This window comes from Microcebus murinus, chromosome 11 (assembly GCF_040939455.1).
Source record: "Microcebus murinus isolate Inina chromosome 11, M.murinus_Inina_mat1.0, whole genome shotgun sequence".
NCBI lineage: Eukaryota > Metazoa > Chordata > Mammalia > Primates > Cheirogaleidae > Microcebus > Microcebus murinus.
Window position 1 is genome coordinate 26,248,224 of NC_134114.1, and position 24,360 is coordinate 26,272,583.

At 40.2% G+C, this 24,360-nt stretch overlaps 2 protein-coding genes across 9 annotated transcripts in view; both read left to right on the forward strand.

The window, feature by feature from the left end:
• RAI14 (retinoic acid induced 14) overlaps positions 1-3,996 on the forward strand; it is a 135,432-nt gene extending 131,436 nt beyond the window's left edge. For all 3 annotated transcript variants that reach the window (XM_012758118.2, XM_012758122.2, XM_012758117.3), the window contains 2 exons: positions 1,432-1,497; positions 2,092-3,996. In XM_012758118.2, the coding sequence (XP_012613572.2) occupies positions 1,432-1,497; positions 2,092-2,169 (144 nt within the window). In that variant the 3' untranslated portion in view covers positions 2,170-3,996. The remainder of the gene's footprint in view (positions 1-1,431; positions 1,498-2,091) is intronic.
• Positions 3,997-4,055: 59 nt separating this feature from the next.
• The window catches only part of TTC23L (tetratricopeptide repeat domain 23 like), a 58,504-nt gene continuing 38,199 nt past the window's right edge, over positions 4,056-24,360 (forward strand). For 2 of the 6 annotated variants that reach the window (XM_012758123.3, XM_076007962.1), the window contains exons 1-4: positions 8,507-8,634; positions 9,541-9,618; positions 13,742-13,928; positions 18,026-18,149. In XM_012758123.3, the coding sequence (XP_012613577.1) occupies positions 8,567-8,634; positions 9,541-9,618; positions 13,742-13,928; positions 18,026-18,149 (457 nt within the window). In that variant the 5' untranslated portion in view covers positions 8,507-8,566. The other 4 variants (XM_012758124.3, XM_012758127.3, XM_012758126.3 and 1 more) reach the window with 4 other exon arrangements.

Consider the following 24,360-nt stretch of genomic DNA (forward strand, 5'->3'; position numbering starts at 1 on the left):
CTATCAGTGGAGATTTCAGAGGCAGTAATGAGAGGGGTAGGGCTGTGACCATGGCTGAAAAGAAGAGGAACAAGTCATCAAAGCTGAGGTCAAGGAGTGGAGAGGCCCAGGTGTTAAGTGGGTCACGCATGCAGATATTAAAGACAACCAAGTGATGAGAGAAGCAGGGATGGAAAAGAAGACAGTTATCAGAAGATAAAGTCATAAATAATCAAGGGGGGGTAACTGAAAGGCAGGGAGGGAACAACACAAATAGAGGGACCAAGTGTACCTTCTTATGGCATGAACTTCAAAGGACTGAGGTTTCAAAGGATGTCATTTAATCAGAAAGATACTCATATTCTAACACTGAGAGGAAGGAAAGGACAATGGGTATTGATGGACTTTTGTAGATTTTTAAAATTTATAGTCTCAATTTTCACAATGAAGTAGGAGGAAAGGCTCATGCCTTTCAGAACTAAGATCCTTGAAATAGCTTGAGGCCAGGAGTTTGTGACCAACCTGGGCAGCAGCGAGAGCCTATCTCTACAAGAAGTAGAGAAATTAGCCAGGTGTGGTAGCACTTGCCTATAGTCCCAGCTACTTGGAAGGTCTGAAGGACCGCTTGAACCCAGGAGTTTGAAGCTGCAGTGAGCTATGATGATGCCACCCACTGCACTCCAGCCTGGGCAACAGAGTGAGACCCTGTCTCAAAAAGATAAAAAAAGAAAAGAAAAGAAAAAAGATCTTTGAAACAGTCACTGAGAGGATTGGAGAATAGTTCAACAAGGAGAAATAAAAGTATCAACAGCTATACTGAAGAACCATTTGTGATTCATTTTGGCCACCCCCTTGTTTGCCTTCTCTGTACCCTGATAGCTAAATAAAATTGAGCTCCCTGGGAATGATATAACACTGGCCATATAGTGAGTAATCCATAATTCCCTTAAGGGACTATACTTTTAAAATTAAATTAATACATATTTGGTCATTATACAAAAGTTGAAAAAATACAGAAAACTCTAAAAAGTTCCCATACATTGAAATTGCCCATAATTCAACAACTCTGAGATAATCACTTTTTGCATTTGATACATTTCCTTGCAGTATTTACTTTAACTGAATATGTCTGTATTTGCCTAAGTACATGCGCATATATTTTTAAAATAAACTTGGGATTATAAGGACTCATTTTTACATGACTTTTCTTCTAGATTTGATATACCAAGATGATTGGTATATCAAAGTAGGTAGATGTTTTTTCTCTAAGAATACTGACAAGTATTTAGAAATACACAAGCCAATGAGCCCAGAGTAATTTTACAAGCTTCGTATGCTAGCATATAGTAGAGGGTATCACTTGGGTAGCATTTGATTACAATTTTTTAGTTTTTTGTTTTTTTCTTTAAAGATCTCCCAAGCTTGTTAATAATTCAAATTTTCTCTTCCTAGGAATGCAAGAAACAACACCAGGAGGTGGTATCAGTTTACAGAATGCATCTTCTGTATGCTGTGCAGGTATGATAATGCCCCTTGAAGATTCTGGACATCCTAAGAAAATGTAGCAGCAGATGTTGCCAAAACTCATTAAACTAGTAGAACAAACAAAAATTAGAGGAGAATCCTTTTTACTGGAAAGCCTGAAAATGCCTTTTGTTTTGCTTTGGCTTTTGTGTCCAGAGCTTTGTGCTTTGTTGACTGAGAGCAGGCTCACCATTCATGGAGAAATGAAGGGCAATGTGGCTGCTCTTGGCTATCAGGAGGACCCTGCTTTTCCTTTCCAGGCATGCTGATGTTCTCAGAGCTGTCAGCACTGCCTTACCTTGGCAATTGTTGGGGTTCTGGCTCACATTTGCAACTGAGACCCCACATAGCCTTGGCTGAGGGTTTTGGTAGATGCCTGGGGTCTTATCCTCCAGGTGGATAGGGGCAGGGCCCTCACAGTGAGTCAGTTCCTCACAGAAATGTGGGACGTGATAGGGCTGATGTTCTTCTGAAAGATGGGGGAGTAAGCCAAGGGCTTCCTGCCAACCAGCCATCTCATTCCTCAGCAGAGAAAGTGCCATGACTTCATTAAGGTTCTTACGGGTCTCTTTTGTTCAAATTTCTTAGGGCCAGATGGATGAAGATGTTCAGAAAGTACTGAAGCAAATCCTTACCATGTGTAAAAACCAGTCTCAAAAGAAGTAAAGTGGATTCCTTGGCAGGACACTGCCCCCTTGTCGTCCATCTTGTGTTAGATCCAGAGTTGTTGGCAACCACTGCCGTTGTTCTCATTTGTGGTATGCACTGTGGCCTAGCATAGCTTCTTCCCTTTCCAAAGTTTTCTGAGGACTCGTCCCAGGAGAAGACTGCCCTCCTCAGAACTGCTTACACTTCAAACCAGCAGAGGTGAAAGTTCCTGTCAACCCTTCAGGCTCTAGGGCTGGGATCAGCCACATCCAAAGGTCTGGTCCTGATGTGGCAGGTGGGCACCCTTCTCGGTACCTGACCAGCTGAGTTGAGTGACTCCATCACCACTGAGTGACATGCTGAAGTCTCCACACAGTGAATGCTGTTTCCATTCCTGCCCTCGCGCTGTGCCAGTCAGCATGGGAGAGCTCTTTTTGCCTTTGGCTTCCAATCCCAAAAACATGATTTACTTTCTAACCAAATTAGTATGGCATTAGTTATGAAGCACATGCTTAAGACCCTTTATCATGGTATCCTGTGGATTTAAAAACTCCAATTCCATCTTTTTCCCTCATCTGCCTTATATATCTCATCACCCTGCTTATCAACCTCATACTTTGATGAGCACTGTTAACTAAAACATGAAGTTTAAAAACAAAAGCAAATTGTCCTTAGAAGCTTTTTTAATTAAATCGTTGACATATTGCAAATTTTCTATGCAAACTTGGCTCCTGCTGTTATCCGTGAAACTCAGGAAATCCAATTTGTGTTTCAACAAGGGACAGTAAACTGTATGTTTACAGCCAAAAGAAATGCCTCGTAGTTCCTAACCTCAATTTTTTTAAACTGTTTTTTTCTCTATAATATTTTTATTGGCTCTTAAAGATGTTTTCATATCTAAACCCCTAAATAAGTAAAATTACATTAGATTATATTAACAAAATATTTTTTAGGTAACCATGCTTAAGACTTTTTAAAAATATAACTTTTTCCTCGAAGTTTTCAACTATAGCAAAAAGTAGTTAGGTATTCCAGACTTGATATGAGCTGCCACCAATACCCCTAGGACTTTCTGCCATTGTGTCTTCAAAACTGTAGTGCATTTCTGAATATAGTAAATCTTCTTTCTACCCGTTGAATATTTTTTAATGTCCTGACTACCAGCACCCATAAATGATCTCTGAAAGGACTATTAGTACCAATAAATTTTTTGACTTTGAAACTAACGTCAATATGGTAATGTGGTACATAGGTCTTGGGGAGAAATATTTGTGTTCGCTTTATTTTCAGGTTAAAAATGTTCCTACCTTGTTTGCATCTTCCCTTATGGCATTGATCTTGTTGAGGGAGATAAACAGTATATAGAATTCTCCAAAGTATTTAACTAAAAATGTAGGGCCTGCTTTGATAGGGCCCACATACTGCAAGGCTGTTTGGGCTCAGGGGGTGCTTGGCTGTACTGGATGTTATGTTAATCTGTATTGGATAAGGACCAACGACAGCAAAGTAAAAATGGCTTTAAAGCTTGGTGTTACTTAAGTTGTTTAATTGTAGTTAAGCAATTTCAAAAATGCTCCAAAGAAATGTGAAAGGACTTTTTGTCACAGCACTTAAGAAAATACAAAATAATCCCCCTCTGGCCACCGCACAGAAATGCTGCAGAGTATAAAACTTGAGACATTTTGTAGGATGCCTGAAAAAGTGTAGCCTTTGATCTTGTTTCAGGATGCATATTTATTACAAGTACTCTGGTTAAATATTGAAAACTTATATGCTGTAGTTTAGTATTTTGTCTTTGTAATTTACAGAAGTTATTGCAGAAAAATAAACTTGTTTCATTTTGCATCTCCAGTATTTTGGTGTATTTATAAGCATATCTATGTGGCTCCTGAAGATCAGTTTAATAGCATTTCATTTGATGATTTTTATTACTATATCCTGAGTTATGCTTAACCGGTGCAAGTTGTCTACACTATCTCAACACAAAGTCTCACCTCATTTTTATTTCTCAGCCCTTCAGTTCACCCTGAGCTCTGCCCTGGATAAACCCAAACCAGCCTTCTTAGATGAAAGAAATACCTCATAAACCAAAATCAGGGTATGAAAGGAAACCCTCATATCTTAGTTATTAGAATATCAGGCTATAACTGTAGGACAAGTGAAAGAAACAAAAAATAAATCTCTCTCTTACTCCCAATCACTAGTTCACCTACCCAGAAACAACAGCTATTAAGTATCTTGGGTGACCTAAGACATTCTATATATACATGTAGGTATGTATTTTACTTTCCACTTTACATATCTTGGAGATTGATCTGTTAGCACACACATCTCGTTCTTTTTAACTGCTGAATAATATTTCACAGTATGATTGTGCTATATTTTAGTAGTTCCTTATTGATAGACATTTTATCCATTTCTAATATTTTATAGCTACAAAAATGATGCAATGACTGTCCTACGTATAAATGTGATTACTCACATATGTGAGGATTCTTTGGATAATTTTCAAATTGCCTGTTTTCACATGAGCTTTCATCATGATATGGTACAGAGAAAAAAAGAGTAGAATATTGTACGTATCATCACATTGAATTAGAAAGAATGGACTGTTACATTGGTTGACTAAGAGTCATCAATTTGTTTTCCTTACATAAACTTTGTTAAGACACTCCAAAGCCTTCAATAATTAAACCCACCCATCTTAAGATAAACACATGATATATTGTGTGGGGAAAATGATCCCAGCACATATTGAAGCACAACCTTTTGCAACGTGGTATAATTGTGGAATGTTGGGTGCTGACAGCAGCAGGAACACCATCCAGCAAAGATGGGTGGGGTGGGGGCCGCTGATGTTTTTTTGAGCAAAGTTAAAAGGCAGACTGCAAGACAAAGAACGGGAAAAGGCAACATACCAAGGAAAAAAGGGCATTCACAAGAGTAGCAATCTCTGTTCACCGGTTCAGGGCTGAGGCCCGTCAGGCCTTATGGAGCAATGTGGCATATTTGAGAAACAAAAAAATGAGCTCAACTCTGACGGTCACCATAAGTAGGCCATAGGAGCCGGCTGAGGGAACAAGGTATGAGTTCCAGCAGATGGAAAGGCTTCCCTTGAGAGTAAAGCCTCAAAAGGTGGAGTTGAGTAGGAGGGAAGAAATGAGATATTCCTGCATATTTATTACAAACCAGGCCCTAAAATGGGAAGAACCAGCATATTCAAGAACCACGACTGGATGTGCCAGATTATAAAATGAGGGTGTGTAGGGGAGAGAAAGCAGCAGGACACAGTCAAATGTTGTAAGCATCTAACAGCCAGGAGAAGAGATAGGTAGTAAGAGCTCCTATATGTCACCTGTGTGTGTTTAAAACCACGCGTTTAAGTCATGTTAAACACACTCTGATGGGCAGAATAAGTCTTCCCAAAGGCATCCATGTCCTAATCCCCAGACCCTGTGTATAGTAGATGTGAATCTAACCTGTGGATAATTACATGACAAGAGAATGGAGGAAATAGGATTGCAGTTAAAATTAAGGTTGCCAATCAGCTGACCTCACAATAAGATTATTCTGGATTATCTAGGTGGGCCCAGTGTAACAAGAGGGGGCCCTTGAAGATGGAAAAAGAGGTCACAAATCAAGAAATGCAGGCCAGCTCTAGAAGCCGGAAAAGGTAAGAAAACAGATTTTCCCTTAGAGTTCTCAAAAGGTACCACCCTTGCACACATATTGTCTTTAACCCAGTGATACCCATTTCAGACTTCTGACCTCCAGAATTATATAATAATAAATTTGTGGTGTGTTGTTACAATAGGAAACTGATACAGGGAGGGTAGAACCTCTCACTAAGATTCTCACTGAGTACCCAAAGATGATTCATCATTTATTAAATGTTATTGAACAGTGATGATGTGCCAGGCACTCATGCCAAAGGCTCAATGGTAATAACAGCTCGTGCTCAGAAGGAGCTCATAGCTAATCAAACAGGGCCTGTCACCTAGCGGTAGTCAGATGGACAGATTGGCTATAAGGCCCTCTATAACTTGATGGCCTGTACCTTAACTGACCAGTCTCCTCTCTCCTCCTGATTCTTATTGCCCTTTTGCTATTCCTTGACCCTGTTAAGCTTGCTCCTACCTCAGTGCCTTTGCATTTGCTGTTAACATCTTAGGATGTTCTAGATATTTGTATGATTTGCTCCCTCATTTCCTTGAGGTCTCTGCTCAATGCCATCTCGTCAGAGAGGCCTTCCTTAACTATACTGTGTAAGATAGCACACTCCTCCCCACATGACTACATCACTTGAGCTCATACCTGGCTTTATTTTTCCACATATCATTTATCACTTCCTTGTAAGGTGGCTCACCTGGAGAGAGTGAGTCCTGAAATCCAGCCCACTCTGTTCCCAAAGCTGTACTCTTCAGGGACCTGAGTCTGGCTGGAGGAAGAGACTTTTTCTGAATTCACACAGCACTGCTGCCTATTTCCTAAGCTATGTGCCTTTTTCTAACTTGCAGAGTTCCATATTGTTTGCTAGCAGTTCTATGTTCTTCTTTACCTAGTAGAATATAAATTCCAGGAGAGCAAAATCTTTCTCTGTTTGTTCACCTTTGCTTCCTTAAAGCTTAGAACGTTATCTGTATGAATGCATAGTAGGTATTCAATAGATATTTTTGTCTGTGTGGATGGATAGATGTATGGAGAGCATGAGAAACACAAATGAACAGAAACTCGCCAATACAGCATGGTGAGAGTCATGATGAGATTGTAGACAGGATATTATTGGAGCTCAGAAATAAGGTATCAACCCTGTCTTGAGAGGCCATACAATGTGTTCCAAGAGAGAGTTTATTTGCATTTCCTTTTTATTAAATTTCACAGTTCCTGGGGTTGGAATAGTTTGGAGATAATCATATTTGATTTACGGTTGTGAGAGTGTAGGAGTACCCTTTACACATGCTTGCTTTATGAGATTTCTGCAATAGCAATATTTGCTTCTTCTACTTCAAAATCAAGGGAGGGAATGTGAATGAATGTTGTAAAAGCACTATCCAGATGAGTGGCATTCCTTTCTCGTATTAATGAACACACCTAAAAACACATATATTACAACCAAAGTTTGCATTTGGAGGAAAGGGTTTAGATGGCAATGGAAGAAAAAGTATCACAGAGGTTTGGAACTTTAAGAGTCTTCAAAATTCTTTTAGTTCGCCCAAACATAATTTATTCTTTAAGCATAGGGTGATGACTTAACTCCTCCTTGGCATGGCCTTAGGTCTTGTTTTTAATTTGGTATCTTGCCACATAGTCCATTTGTCTTATGAGATCTATTTCAACATTAATTAATGCTGGTCAGTTGTGTCTAAATCACAAAAGAGGGAAGAAGTTTGCCTGACCTCCCATAAGATCAGGAACTCAGTCCCCTTGGTTTAAGAGGGGAGACTATTCAGGAGTTGGGGGGTTAGGATTTTGTTTTTATTTCTAACCACAGTATTTCCAGCCAATGAAGGGGTATAAGAATGTATGGGTGTATAATTTAGGGCCATGTGCCAAATGTACTCCCACCTCGAAAATATTCTCTGAACTGCTAAGCATTAGCAGATCTAGTAGTCCATTTCTTACCCTATCCACTCTCTGCAATCCGCTTTCCTAACCATGCCTAGCTCCAATCTTACAGGGAGAGGAAACACGACGGTGCCAGCACCGTCAACAGCTCTATCTGCGCCTTTCCTCTGGGGTCCAGGGAACCAGAACTCCCGAGGACCTGCGGGGCTGTTGGGTGCTGGCCGGAAAGTGTGGGGGTGGGGGTTGGTGGCCTGGGCTGCAGCTGATACGGCCCGCGCACGTGGCAGCTTTAAACCAGTAGGGTCGCGGAACCCGCAACTCCCTTCCTTCCTTCCTTCCACGGGATTTATCGTCTCTTCCTGCGTCTTCACCTCCGACAAGGAAGGTCCTCTGAGATACATCATTAGTGGACGACTCAGTGCAGCAGAGCCAGGTTTGGGCACGAGCCCGAGTTCGCCCGCATCAGCCACGCGGGGACCAGAAAGCGGAGGGTGAGGTGGGAACCACCGCCGGCCCTCAGGTCTGGATTCCCCGCCCTTGTCGCCATGGCTACGGGTCCTCCCAGCGAACCCGCGGCGTTCCGTTCCCATGGCAACCGTATTGTCTCTCGGGCTGGAACCTGGGCCCCGAACGCTAAATGCTGAGCTCTCAGGCCGTCTAGCTTTAGCGAGGCACGGTTTGGTGCCGGGACCGAGGTCGGCTAGGGCCAGGACGCAGACGCCGCGCGAGGAAGCCGGGAAGGCTGCTTCCGGGGCGTGGCTTCTCAGCCCTTGCCAGGTAGGCCGCCCGGGCCCGCCCCGCCGCTGCCCTTGCTGGCAGAGCCGGCCGGAACCTTGGCGGCGGCGGGTGTATGGCCGCGGGGAGGTCGCCTCGGGAAGCTCCGCGCGGAGCTCGGCATGTGGCCTCAGGGTTTACCAGGTTACCACGCAACAACTGCAGAAAAGGAGGAAGCGCCTTGTACTTGAGAGAGGGCCAAAGTTTGGTGTTCAGGGCTGTGTGGAATCTCATAGGAACAGGGTTCAGGGGGTTGGGATGTCAGAACTCCTTACTCTGGCCATAGTTTTGAAAGTAGAGATTAGACGGAGAAATCAGTGAATCTTCTCTTCTGATTTTCGGATAGTATATGTTCTAGATCCTGGGTCAGAGAAGGCTACTCAGGGCTGGGTGGGAATGAGTGACATTCTGTAGGTGGGTAAGTAATTGCATTCGATTTGGATTTGATTTAAGCGACAGGTGATAGCCTTGAGAGTTGAATTACAAATATTGTAATTATAAATCACATTTTTCGTTATGAGGTCCAAACCATTTCTTCCATCAGCTGGTAGCAGCAACCAAAATAGACATGAGTTTTAGCTCCTTTACTAGAACCACCTATTAAATAGTGAAATGGCCCCAGGGATAAGGAGGAAAATAAACCAATACACTGGCTGCACTTCATTTATTACTGAGAGCTGGTTGCTGTGTTTAGATCCATCTTTCCCTCAGACCTACAAAAACAGTATCTGAGTTGAGTTTAGTTGACCGTAGTTTTGATGATTCCGGAGATGTAAATGTGCTGGTTTTGAAAGGTAAATAAGTCTAGGGAGGAGTAACATGGAATAGAAATCAGGGGAAAGAAATTTAACTTAGACATTTAATTTGACAAATGTCTTTAATTTCTGCTTTCCAGGGATCTCCACACATGAATGTGCGTAGTCCATTTGTGGATTTAGGATAGGTTATATATTTGAGCAGTTTCAGTTTAATGTCAATAGCATCCAAGAGAGGGAAAACAGAATAAACTAAGCCTTTTCTCCCAAAGCTGACCTCACATATGATTCTTAGTAGGAAGAAGATGCAAGCCAACCCCATTCGTATCCCATCTGTTAGCAATGACATCGACTGGGACTTCTGCTTCCATCTGTAAGTACCACAGAACTCTGACCTTATACTTACTGGCTTGAAAGGCTGGGCCCTCTTGCTTCAGGCAAACCTGGGTGAGAAGCTTTGCACACACATTATACAGAAGAGAAGGCTGAGCTTCTGTGATGTGTTTTAATAATGATTCTGCTATAATGTCTATTGTATGTACAACCTATACAAGTGGGAAATAATTTTTTCCTAGCTTAAGAAAATGTTTAAGTTTTTAAAAATAGAGATAGAACAAAATTAGTAAAGTCATAGAGAATTAACTATAACTAAGTTAATGAACAATTTAAGTTTTATGAAATAAAGCAGCTAGGCAGGGTGGCTCACACCTGAATCCCAGCACTTTAGAGGTCCAGGCGGGAGGATCACTTAAGGCCAAGAGTTCAAGACCAATCTGGGCAACATAGCAAGACCTGTCTCTACCAAAAAAAAAAAAAAGAGGCAATGACTAAATAAAACTTTTTACATCATAATAGCTTATACTTATTGAGCACATATTATTTGCCAGGCATGGTTCTAAGCATATTACACATATTAACTGATTTAATTTTCCCAAAAGCCCTGTGAGGGAGATACTGTTACTACAGCATTTTATAGGTGAATATGAATCAAAGAGAGGTCAGACAATTTGCCCAAAGTCATACAGCTAGTAAGTGATATTCAAATTGGGTATTCTGACTCCAGAGTCCATTCTTTAACCATTCTGTATACCAGAGTTTCTTAACCTCTATACCATTGACATTTTGGGTTGGCTAACTCTTTGTTGTGGAGGGCTGTCATAGGGATTGTAGGATGTTTAGTGGCATCTCTGGCCTTTACCCACTAGATGCCAATAGCCCTGCCCCAGTTGTGACAAGCAAAAATATCTCCATTGCCAGGACTGAGAACCATTGCTCTAGACCAGTGCCCTTGAATAGAAATATAGTGTGAGTCACACATATAATTTTAAATTTTCTGGTAGCCATATTAAAAACAAAATGAGACATAAGAATTTAATTTTAATACTATATTTTATTTATCTCAATATATCCAAAATATTATTATATAAAATTATTAATGAAATATTTTTAAATTATTTTTTTATACTAAGTCTTTGAAATCCACCATATAGTTTACATTTACAACACATCTCAATTCAGACTAGCCACAATTTCTTGTGCTTGATAGCCACATGTGGCAATATGGATATTGCCATATTGGATAGCATAATTCTGTACTACTTCATAAAATATCCTGAGGTTAAGGGTTATATAACTATAAAAACTAGAGTTCAAAAAGTATAGAGTTCACAGTAGAATATCTTGGAAATAATCAGATAATTCATATTGAATATTACTTATCAGAATTCATATTTATGATGGCAACATTTGGAATAAGTTATAAGCCTAGGAAGGCAGACTCTTCGTTCAACTTGCCTATTCTTTTTATTTTGACTATCCTTTGAGGTATCTGACTGGTCCGCATTCTCTAGCCATCCTTCTTATCTTTTATTACAATGATGTTCAAAGCTAGTTCTGGGCTTTACATTCTCAGATCCTTGTCAAGACCTCAATGTTTCTCATTCTTTTGAGGTCCCTGCTATTGGAGCTTATTTCCTTTGTTCTTAGCTTAATTTCCTTCAAGGCTTACTTTAAAATATTTAGGGATTATAATTTTTAATATCCATAATTAGCAGTCTCTTTGGTGACCCCCAATAGATTTAACTTCTGGTCTAGGTCTGTGAAATAGGCAGCATATCAAAAATTTCTGTTGAGAGACTAAATTTTCCTTCATTAGTTTTCTTAAGTTCGCTTGCCACAGATTTCCTTTCTCCTCAGTATTTTTCAAACATTGTAAAGGTTTATTTTTTTATTCAATTGTTTATCATTTTACAAGCCACCATTTGTTTTTACTGTGGACCAGGTATCAGAGTTTCAGAAACAAATGAGGCTCAGCTTCTGCCCTACTGGAATTTATTTGCCAAAAGGCAAAGAAGACTCGGAAACAAAACAAAGGAACAAACAAAAAATCAGACAGTAATGTGATTCACACTGTAGTAGCAGTTTGGGGGAAATTTTTGCAAGCCCTTTGGAGGGTGTCTTTCTTGCTCCCCAGTGAGAGACTTCCAGCAGAGGTGACATCTGAGTTGTGTTTTGGAGGAAGAGTATGGAATTCACCAGGCAGAGAAGAGGCAAGTTTATCACCTGTCTTCCGATCACATCTCCAGCCTTCCCTGGCTTTTCCATTGAGTTAGTGTGTTTACTGACAGCATCCTTTCTTTGGGCAGAAGGCAATCCTTCCTGCACCTGATCCTGAAGAAAGTTGCTCTCCTATCTACATGTCTTAGTTTGTCTGCATTTCTCTTGTTAGGTTAGTGAGAACAGGACTGGATGGATTTTAGTATGTCATTTTTCAAACCTAGTGTAAAAGAGTACACCTGACATTTATTTTCTTTTCATGCTTTTCTGATTTTTTTTTGTTTTAAACAGTGAACATTCACTATTTAAGTAATCAGTGGAAAAGAAAGGTACATTTTTATTTTAAAAAATAAGCAGTGGCTGAACTTTTAAAAGATACTGTGTGTACAAGGATGATTCCTTTGGGAGACATACTTATAATCAATTAAAATTTCTATTCTTGCTCCTAAGATCTCAGAATTCTATTTCTTCTGGACAATTTTTTGTCTTATTGGTGATGTTAGAATATGGTTATCTCTTTTGTTGCATGAGATTAACTCTTTTGATCTTCACTATTCCAATTACTCATTTGCAATTAATTATGTTCAGCATTAAAGTCAGAGATCTTCTAGACTGTGTGAGTATAACAGAGATTTTCAATTTAGCTCTTTCTCACAATGTTTATTGCTAATGTAACAATGTTTATTTTGACATCTTAATGGCTGTTTCAGTGTTTGGTTTACCATTGCAAACTTATCTGAAGGTTTCAGGTTTCTCTTCCCCTGGAAGACACAATTTTGTCTCTCTAAAGAAAGGATATTTCTCTCTGAAACTGCACTTGACACAGTATTGGATTTTCTCCCTCTCCCTGGTGGAACCCCCATTTAGTTAGTTGGCTAATACATGTTGAAGCTTTTAACCATTTCTGTGTGAGTCGACTATAGTAGATAGCCACAGGTGAACACGCACAGACGAGCGTCAACTTTAGCCGACAGCCGTGATATGAAGGCACACAGCCCAGCATCGACTTTAGCTGACAGCTGTGATATGACTTTTCTAATTTTTCATTTATCAAAATAAAGTTGTGAACATTTAAAAATAACTTAATAAAAACATATATGATGCCGAAATAAAATATATATATATATGTATATGTTACCTATTCTGATTTACATTACAAGTAAAGCTGCCTGTAAAGTAAAACAGGCTTTAAAGCTTTCCTCATCACACAAGAGCAAAACGGATTCATCGTCAGTGCACAGCACAAACTACCATGCAGACTATGAGTGCTGGCTGTGGGCAAGGTTTCGTGGCCGGTGAGCACCGTACCGAATTGGTTAAGATATGTCAAAGAAGACATGCAAAGTCTAGCCTCAAAATGTTGGTCTTCTTTCCCTTATTTTTATGATATCCATTTTATTTTCTGGTTTGAATCAGAATATTAGAACATAAAGCCTCTTTGAGATCTTCCAGTTCAACACTCTCATTTTGTAGATGAAGAAACCATGTCATGGAGCTAATGATGATAGTAATAGCTAACATTAAAGGAGCACTTACTAAATGCCAGGCACTTACTAATTGCTATGTGACTTATGAGTATTATCTCAATCCCATAACCTCATCAGGTAGATATTCATATTTACTCCTCATATTACAGAGAAGTAAATTAATAACTTGCTTAGGGACATGTGGTTAGTAGGCAACAGAGCTGTAACTGTAATGCAGGTGGATGGTTTACCAAATCTGCTTAATTTGAACACCACATTACTGTCTTAGTACTTTGAGAGTGACGTGAGTTTATCACCTAGCTTTATTCCTTAAAATTTATTTTAGAAAGCAGGTTCCTTTTCCCTGGAGAGAGGGAAAAGTAGAGAGAGAGAGAGAGCTGTGTCCTTCACTTTTATCTTGCTTTAGATAGGCAAAGGTCATATCCTGTCTCTATGTCCTTCTTGTATCCACAGGTCACAACAAACCAAGATCCCAGCACATCAACAAACAGATGCGTTGTATTCCTCTGGTGGGTCTGGAGAGAGTGAAGAAGAAACTAAAGCCAAGGATGAGGAGTTGGCCATAGACTGTGTGTTTCTTCCCAAAGACAAATTAGCTCAATCCCAGAAGAAAATTGCTCAACTGATTAAGGAAAAAATGGTAAAACAAACAAAACACTAGGTTTCTGTTTCCATTAAAAAATACATCCATAATTAGAGAAGCTTTGCTTTAATTACAGATTGAAGCACATGAAGCACAGGAAGATGTTCTATTTCTTTGAAAGTGGATGGACAAAACAGAGCTGCCCACCTTCCAGTTCTACACATAGTTCACTGCCCATTCCTGTTTGGAGTATTTGTGCTCCTAGCTTTAAACTAAGAATTAATGTTTGGTTCTTCCTGTAGATGTTTGATTACCTTTAATTTAAAAAATTAGAAAAAAAAATTTCTCCTGATACCTCTCGGTTAACAAGAGGGCCAGGACAGTGAGGCAGGAGCTGAGAACAAGGGTAGCCAGGCAGGCAAGTCTAGGCTTAGGCCTGGCAAGGATATGGCTAGATGCCTGTGGTTACAGTGGAATAATAAGTAAACCAAGGGGCCAGAAACAGGAGGTAGCAGCAGAGGTCAAAGAGTCTGAGTATGCATTTCTTCTTAGTGCAAGTCAAGGACTTGGGAACTAGGATTTCAGAGCAAGTGGGTAAGCAAGAGTGTTCAAAATCCAGAAACCTGAGACAGCCATGACATCCACTTTCATTATTTGAACATAGGTACCAGTCTGCCTCCAGAACATGATTTATCAACAGAGGAGTTCATACCCTGATGTCCTGGCTATTCTTGGTTAAGGAAAAAAAAAAGATCTTAAAGTACACATATGAAAAAAGAGCTGCAGATGGCTTAGAAAGGGCTGAGAGGCACCTCAGAGGTAGATGATGTCTCTCTAGATGGATATCTATAAATTTATCTCTGTAAATTATCCAGAGAACTTTGCAAAGGACAGTCTTCCTGGTCTGGACCCACAAATCCAGGCTAGAAGGATTGTTTCTAGAAACAGACAAATACTATCTATCATGGGGTACAAATGTAAGTTTTTAAGGCTTGAAAATTCCCTTGCCAGTTTGGATAATGACAAAAATCTAGATCTTAGGATTTAAATCTAACTCAGCCCCTAAACTCATCAAATTGTAAACATTAAATATACACAGTTCTTTATATATCATTTATATCCCAAAAAAGTTGTTAAAAAGAAAATAAATCTAACCCAGCCCAGGCCTCACAGCCCTGAATGGTAGAGGGATGCCACCATCAGCAGCAGCAGTGCTGGGGTGACCTCTAGAGCCCATGTTGGTTGTCTCACTGTCTCCAGGGCAGGAAGTTTGGGGATGAATACGGAATGTCCAGAACCAGGACAGAACTCAAAGCTTTGGACTCCTATTCAACTGATTTTTCATGGTATTATGCTTCTTCCTCAAAATAGAAATTTGTATTTACTGTGGTCAGCCCATGGTGAACTCTCAAAATGCAGAATGAATGGATGTTTTTGAGCATCAGGGGAAATGCCCTCCTACCATTGCTTGCATCTGTATATTTGAGCAGGGAGCAGGTCAAGCATCAACTTATATAGGAGATAGGAGTCAGGAGGGAGTAGTTCCTAGACTCACCCAGGGCACTCCTGTACCTATACATCACTCTTTACATGGGCTGCACTTAGATAGCACTTAAGAAATTTGGATCTGTGGACAAATGACAAGCTTAAAAAAAATTTAGATCACTTTGATGCTGACTAATTTTTTTTCCTTACAATAACTATAAGGTAGATGGGTATAGATGTCCACATCTTAGAAAAGGAAGCTGAGATTAGGGTCATTTTCCCCAAAGCAACAGAATTAATAAACATTAGAACCAGGGCTGAAACTTCAGACTTTTGATTTCTTGAAGTGCTATTTTCACTTTACGAGGACATAAATAAATAAATGCCTGACTTTATCAACTGGTGAAGCCAATAAATGACTGTGTTTGTAAAGTCACTGAAATATATGACTTGAACATGCAATTCTGTGATTTCTTGGAGAGTTTTGTCTATCAGTTCTATAGGGGCAGAGAGGCTCTTTCCCCTACCTCTTCCTTATCTCCTTGCTAAGAGAGAGATGATTCATTCAGCAAATACCAAATACATGCCTCCTGTGTGCACTGGGCATGCAACAGTGAACATGAGGAATAAACTTCTGTTCATCAGAGACTTACCTTCTATTTGGGGAGATAGATAATAGATAACAAACAAAAAATAATAGCTAATACAGTATCAGATAGAAGTAAATGCCATAAAGAAAAAAATAAAATTGGTAATGGGATCCTGAGCAATGGAGTGAGAGACTATTTTAGATAAGGTAACCAAGAAAGGCCTGTCTGAAGTAAATAAAGTGAAAATAAAATGAGTGCATGAACTAGGTGGAATAATGTCCTAAATAGAAGATACAGCAGGTGCCCAGCCCAAAGTTAGTTGGCCATGTTCAGGAATAGCTGGGAAGTGCAGCTGTAGCAGAGGAGAAAAGGAGAGAAGGAGAGAGTGGTAGAAATTGAAATTAGGAGGTGATTAGGGTTAGGTCAGAGTTTGCAGTACCTTGGAGGCCACAATAAGGACTTTGGATTTCATTAAGAATAAAAAGTGGAAAGCTGGCCGGGCGCAGTGGCTCACACCTGTAATCCTAGCACTCTGGAAAGCTGAGGCGGGAGGATCGTTCAAGGTCAGGAGTTCAAAACCAGCCTGAGCAAGAGCAAGACCCCATCTCTGCTAAAAATAGAAATTATCTGGACAACTAAAAATATATATAGAAAAAATTAGCTGGGCATGGTGGCGCATGCCTGTAGTCCTAGCTACTTGGGAGGCTGAGGCAGGAGGATCACTTCAGCCCAGGAGTTTGAGGTTGCTGTGAGCTAGGCTGATGCCACGGCACTCACTCTAGCCCAGGCAACAGAGGCAGACTCTGTCTCAAAAAAAAAGTGGAAAGTTGTTGGAGGGTTTTTGAATAGGAAAGTTATGATCTGGTTTATATCTTAAAAATATTACACTGGCATATAAAATATGTTTAAAAATCTACAAGTTTATGAAAATTATAATAATGAACAAGCTATTTGGTCACCATTAGAGCATGTTAGTGAACAGACTCATAGTTTTGAAAGCTGGTAAAGAAAAGACAGACATACACCATGAATCCTGGCTTTCTAATGTGAACTGTACTATTGGGTAGCCAAAGAGAAGATGAGGGGAAATTTCTCTTTTATAGAATTATTTCAGCTAACATATGAAGAAGGAATATAGAATTCATGTATCAGCATTTTATAATCCTTTATGAATTGATTCATGTAGTTGTGGTAATATCAAAAAAAGAGACAGCCAGATAATAGGTGTCTTCTGATAGAACATACCACTACCAATGAAGTAGTTTTGCATTAAAAAAAAGAAAGCTAAAATTAAACTTCTAAATCCAACTGCTAATACAAAGGCAGAACAGAGTGGAAGGATACATTGAATGACACCATGAGAATATGGTCAACAAAATTCATGTCTGTTGGAAATACTAGACCAAATTATCCAGCCTCTTTGATAACTAATTAACAAGAAAAAGAATTAGAGATGGAGGAGGAACCTGTAGATGAAAAGACTTGATATTTGATTTTAAGAAATTTTTAATATTTTGGTGAAATAATGATTTTGTGGTTATATTTCTAAGTCCATATTTTTTAGAGATACTTATGAAATGTTTATAGAGGAAACAATAGAATGTCTTTGATTTCTTCAGCATAATAGAAGGCAAGGACAGATGGATGAGTTGTATAGATATGAAACAAGATTGACCATGAATAGATAACTGATACAGCAGAGTGAGTCATTCTTCATGCTGGCTATATTTGTATATCTCTAAAGTTTTTCATGATGAAAGGTTAAAAGAAGTCACTCTGGAAAGTAGGCTGTAGGGGAAAGAGGGGAAATAGTTAGAAGGGGCTGCTATGGCCAGCCAGGGAAAAGGCATGGGTAGCTTACACTAGGTACTCTTGGCAGAAATTAGGAAAAGAGTTTGGTTTTTGGATTTAGAAATAACGTAGATCCAACAGGACTTGATGGATTGAACAGGGGATAGGAAGGAAAGAGAAGAAAAAAAAGATGACAGGTGAATGCAGTTCTACATTCCAGTGATAAGTTCATGGGCTGGAGATTTCCTTCCTTTCCAAAAAGCATAATGACCTATTTGCTCTCTACAGAATACCCAAGCAAACAAGGAGCTGATTCGATGTGTCATCCTTTCTCGGATTATTTTTGGGGAAGATCACTGGAAATGTGCACAGGCTTTGGCCAGCCTAGCTTATGGCTACCTGACATTGAGAGGTACTTGGTTTCCCCAGCTGGGTCTGGGTGGCCAGGTTCTGAAGGCTGAACTGAACCCATATAACCTCTGTGAGGGTGGGGATGATTGGGAGGGTCCCTTCCTGTCCCTAGTTCACACTTCCTCAGGAGAAGAGAGAGACCATGGATGAGGCAGACAGTGTGGCAAGGATCTCAATAAGAAAGATAATAATGATGGTGATAATAATTATTAAGTATTTAATGTGTGCCAACCTAGTCTCATTTAGTCCTCATAATATCCCTGGAAGAGAGATACTATTACTGTCCTCAGTTTATGGATGAGGACACAAGCACAGTGGACAAAGGACAATTTCAGGCATGCCAGCCACAGGTCAATAGGAGAAGAATTGGAAGGAATATTCATTCAGTCAGCATTAAGGAGGCAGACCCTGTTACAGGACTTGAATTCTAGGGATGGAACTCAGGTTCCTGGAAGGTCTGGCTTAGTGAAGGCAGGGTCCTCATCCTAGAGAAATGGTGCTTTTGGGTGGTACCATAGGAGAATAAGGTAGGAATCTATTTGCTAAAACTGGAACCCAAATGAAAATTCCATGAGGGTAGAAACTTGTAGTAGAGGCTTAATATTTGTTGACAGATGGAGAGGCAAGAGCACATTTCTGAAACCAGGGGCATAGCCAACTCCAGTTCCTCTGTTCCTTGACCAGCCATGTCCCCCATGTGGACTATATACATTTCTACTGTGGAACTCATTGCACTGTACTCATATATGCTTTGTTTAAACACTGTTGCCTCTGAAATAGAAGCTCCCTAAGGGCATGGACTAGGCCTAATTGGATCTAGTACCATTCTTTGTATACAATATGGATCAGCACATTACTCCTTGTTAGAACTGAGCCCCTGGCCCAGAGGACCTCAGCCTCAAGTGAGGCCTAATTTACAATACAAATTAAGGGCTTTATGGCTTAAGTGATTTGAAGGCTACAGAGTAAGGGAGCAATACACCTGGGCCATATAATATAATAAAACAGAACTGTTGGAAAAGTTAAAATCAAACTCATTTCTCAGTTATTAATTTCAGAAAGTGTTCTCCTTCTTAGGGCTCCATAGGCCCTTTTACACTCATTTTTTTTTTTAAGACCAGTCAAGTACAGTAGTGAAAAGGGGAGAGAGTATAGAATAAAGAGTTTGATCTGTAACTGACTGTGAATAGTCAATTGCAATAACTCACTACCTTCAGACCAGCCTCACTTGTTTTTAATGTAACGGTCATTCATTAATATGGCAAGATCATGAGTTGTTGACATCACGGCATTAGGACAGTTATGCTGTGAGTCACAGTAAGGCCCTTTTAGGCCTTAAGGACACATCTGTTCTGTTCTGAAAGAAGGCTGCCGTGGCTAAGGAGAGGAGGGAGTTACTGGCAGAGCAAGCAGCCACATCTGTGAGGTTTGAGGGCCAATCCTGGGAAGGATTGGACCCTAATGGGCTTCCATTCTTCTTTACTTGGAATTTCTCTATTCCAGTGAGACTACTTTCCTCAAAAACTTACTGCCTTCATGATAGGAGTCAAATTTAGGGATTTGCTACCTCAACACTCAGACCTTTTGCCATAAGCCTGGTGACACTGTGCTAGGTGCTAAGGATATGTAAATGAACAGCAGTGGTCCCTGTGCTCTGAGCACATACAGGGGTCTTATGATAGACACCATATACATGGTAGGAATAAAGTTCTGGGGAACGTAGATGAGGCAGTTCAGTGGTTTTGCCATTGAGGAAGGTTAGGCAAGGCTGCAGGAAGAAGGAGATATTTGTCCTGTCTTTGAAGGATAAGTATAGGTTTACCAGGTAGATTTTGAGGGGAGTGGTAAAAAGTACAGAGTTGGTGCTTTTTATGTGTTGATCTAAGGCATGAAAGGTGACAGGAGGGCACCCTATATGAAATTCCACATGGAGAACATTGTAGATTTTCTCTAGACCCAAGGGGTTAGGGTAGAACAGAAGACACCTTAGGACAGATAAGTCATGCGTAGAAATGGTACTGAAAAGGCCTTTTGGATCCAGATATCAAGGAGTTTGAGAGTTATTAAAAATTTTGAAGTGAGGTAATAATCAAGCTTGTGTTATAAAATGAGGAACTCTGGAGGATGGGTTGACTGGTAGAGAAATTAGAGGTGAAGACCAGTTAGGCCATTATCCTGCCCAGGTGAGAGTTGATGAAGGCATTGGCTATAGCAGTTGGAATGCAGAAGCGATAGCTTGAAATGTACAATTGGTGACATTTAGTGGCCAATTCAATATAGAGTGGGAAGGACAGGGAAGAGTTGAAGTTGAAGCAGGGATGGCCTAGACAATTTGCTAAAATAGAAAATTAAAAAGGAAGACCAAGTTGACAGAGAAAGAGGGAGGAAGCTACTGGATTTGGCTTCTGACAGGCTGGGTCACATCTATGTTGAAATGTTCAGTAGGCAACTGAAAAGTGGGTCTAGAGCAGGGGTCATCAAACTACGGCCCACGGGCCACATGCGGCCGGCCGAGGACATTTATCCTGCCCGCCGGGTGTTTTTGCCACAGCTGCCTGTCCTGCTTAGCAGCCGACTTGTCTCGGGCCCACAGTGTGCATGTGTGGAATGTGGGCTGCACTCTCCAACAGCCCTCCAACGGTCTGAGGGATAGTGAACTGGCCCCTTGTTTAAAAAGTTTGAGGAGCCCTGGTCTAGAGCTCAGGAAAGATGACAGTTTGGGAGAGAGAAGCCCATATGAGCAAGTAGAACCCATGGGAGTGCATTAGCTTGATCAGAAAAAATGTGTAGAAAGAAGAGAAGGAGACAGAGGGCAGAAGACTGGAAAACAAGAACATTAGGGTTGGGTCATGGAAGAGAGGCCAGCAAAGGAAATAGAAGAATAAGGAGGGGCCATGTCACAGAAGCCAAGGAAGGAGAGAGGGTTTCAAATAGAAGAGCACTGTGGTTGTAATGGTTTCAGATGATAAAGAGAAGTCAAATAAGGTAAAGGCTGAAGAGAGACTCATGGATTTGGCAATTGGTAGGCATTGATACTTGGTTTTGTAGGGACAAGTACGTTCCTTGAGCCGTGGGAAAGCCCAGATTCAGGAAGACTAGCTAAGAGACTTACTGGAATTCAGACTTGAGATAATGACAGCTTAAACTGGAGAGGAAGATGTTTGAGAAGATTTGTCTGAACCTAGGGCAAGGCCAGCTGCTGCCTTCTCTGGCTTGCATAGAAGATTACCATCATAGGTCTATGGAAGGAGGATGGCCTGCATTTTCTGAAATCAGCTTTTTCCATGATCAGCTACAAACTGACTTTGAGTTTTACTTTTCCAATTAGATTTCAAGTTATGTCAATATAAGTAAGTAGGTCATATTACAAAAGATGGTGATAACATCCTTTTCTACCTAATTACAGTTTTTCCTGCTGCATTAATAGAGAACCATGTTTAGGGTAATAAGTTGGAGGGCAAAAAGTTTTATTGTAAAGGAGATTTTTGGTTTGCTTTTTTCTAGATGGGAAAAACAGCTTCCTGGTTAAACAAAGTGCCCACATAGTAAAACAGCACCTAGACTTGAACCCAAACTTTGTGACACCCAGCCTAGAATGTCCTAGAATAGATTATGATTGTGACCTTTACTTGAGAATAGCCCAGTGCCTCTTATTTCAGTTGTAGTCCTACCCAGTTTCTTCACTTAAGCTTTTTTTTTTTTAGTGTCTGGTCCAGGATATAACAAGTAAGGTTTTGAAAAATTGCAGACTTTTGAGAGAGATGAAGTGCTTGCTGAGCTCCACTTAGTTTTGTTATTGTTAATCCTGTAACTGCTTTAAAATGGACAGAATATATGAGCCGACCCTCTGTGTAGGCGGGATGTGTGTGTCTGTGTGTGTTCATGCCTCACTGCACATGTACATGTTTTATAGTCATCAGACCTGCTTTCCTCATTTCCCTCTGAGCCTTTTCCAGCACTGGGATATAAGGGTCAAGCCAAAAGCCTCATTTCTCTCAATAAACAGTCTTTCAGTGAGTATTTAGTGAGAAACTTGTATATGTGAAATATATGAATAGCACTTTGGGAAATATAATGTACAGAAGCTCTCAAAGATCTTAGTGTGGAAGGTGAGCTACCTGGAGACATAGCTATGATAGAAGACACTATAAGGTAAATGCCATGTAATTGATTGAAGTAATGGGCTTTGGGAAGGTTGAGTGATTTCAGGCTATGATGTTAAGTGATAGATTCAGTGGGGAGGTGGCATTCAAGAGGGACTGTAAAAAATGAGTTGGGTTTGGGGAGGTAGAAGAAGGGGTGGGTATTTCTGATAAGGAGAATGGCATTGGCAAAGGCACGGGGAAGGAAAGTGCAATGTCTGTTGAGATAGCAGCAGTAAGCAGCCCTCTGTTTAGCACTGCTAAGATGAATTTCGAAAGGAGGGTGCACTGGGCAGGCCATGGTGTGGTTTTAAATACAGGCTAAGGAATTTGTAATTTATTTGGTAGGGAGGGAGCACTATGAAGATTTTCCAGCAGGATGATGAAAGTATTTAAGTGTACTTTTGGCAAAGTTAATCTAGCAATGATAGAATGGAAGCTATCTCAGTCATCTAGGTCCAAAACTAGGCTAGTGACAGAGGGGTTGGGTGAGAAGGTAAGGATCCAAGAGTCAACAAAGGACACATACATTTATTGTTAAACCAGAAATCCTACTTTGGGAATCTTTCCTAAATACACACTTACAACATATGGATAAGATTATTCTTTGCAGCATTCTTTATGAGTAAAAGATTGGAAAAAACCAAGTAGCCATCCATAGGGAACTAGTACATACACACAGTGGGTTATATGCAGCTTTAAAAAAGAGCATGAGGAAACTCTGTATACTACTAGAAGAAGATCTCCTGGGGAAAAGAGAATGCACTATGCAATATAGTGTTGATAATATGCCTCTTTTTGTGTAAGAAAGAAGAGCAGAGAAATGAAAATGTATGCTCATATTTATATAAAACACTGAAGGGTACACAAGGATGAAATATAAAAGTTACTTAGAGGATACTTGGGGTGTTACCTTTTCATATAATTTTAACTTTTCAACCATAGAAATGTATACCTATTAAAAAATGATAATTAAAAGAGAGACCATGAAGAAAGAATTGGCGGGACATGGTGTTCAATTTGGGGTTGAGGAAAAGTGAGGCCCAAAGACGACCATGAAGTTTCAGGTCCCTGAAGGTGTCATTTTCAGAGATAAGTAGGTAATGAAAGGAAGTAGACTGGGGGAGAAGTGCTGAGTCTAGTTTTTGATATATTGATTTTGAACTGCAAGAAAAATCCACTAATCTGAGAACCTCTAATCTGAAAATCTGATAACCAAAATGCTCTAAAATTTGAAACTTTTTCAGTGCTGACATGATACTTAAATGTTCATTGGAGCATTTTGGATTTCAGATTTTTGGATTAGGGATGCTCAACTGGTTATCTGCAAATATTCCAAAATTAAAAAACAAATCCCAAACCCAAAACACTTCGGGTCCCAAGCATTTGGGATAAAGGAATACTCAACCTGTAGTGCATTTTCACTTGTGCTGGGCATTTGGGACCAGAATTTGGGAGGAGAAAAAGAAAATAATAACCATTGAGGGATATTTGAGACCTGAACTAGAGAGGGGAAATGGTAAATTATAACCATGGAGGCCAAAGTTGAAGTAACAGGAGTTGATAAAACTTCTGAGATGGAAAGACCTCAGCACTTTTCTTTCTCATGAGGGAAAGAGAGGGAAGGAGAGAAGAAAAGGAAGAAACTAAAAGAACTGAAAAATGGACACATGACTAGAAGGGAACAAAGGACCCTGGCAAAGAGTTAGCAAAGAATCAATTAAAGAAGGTTTGTGAAGGAGAACCAAGTTGGTGCAGAGCCTTGAGAGCGAAACAGGTAAGGGTGTCTGATGCTGCAGCGACGTGGAGACTGAGAAATGATTGGATTTATTTATTAGCAGTCTTTGAAGGGACCTCGGGATAACAGTTTCCCCACAGTGGTTGGAGCAGAAGTCAGATGCTAGGGATGAGGGGAAGGAATGGAGAGTAGACTGTGTATTCTACAGACTACGTATTGAAAGGAATGAAGGAGAATGGAAGGGTAGCTAGAGAAGGCAGTAAAGTCAAGGGAAGATGATTTTACAAGAGAAGGAGATGCAGCAAGATTCTAGGTGGAGTGGAAGGAGCCAG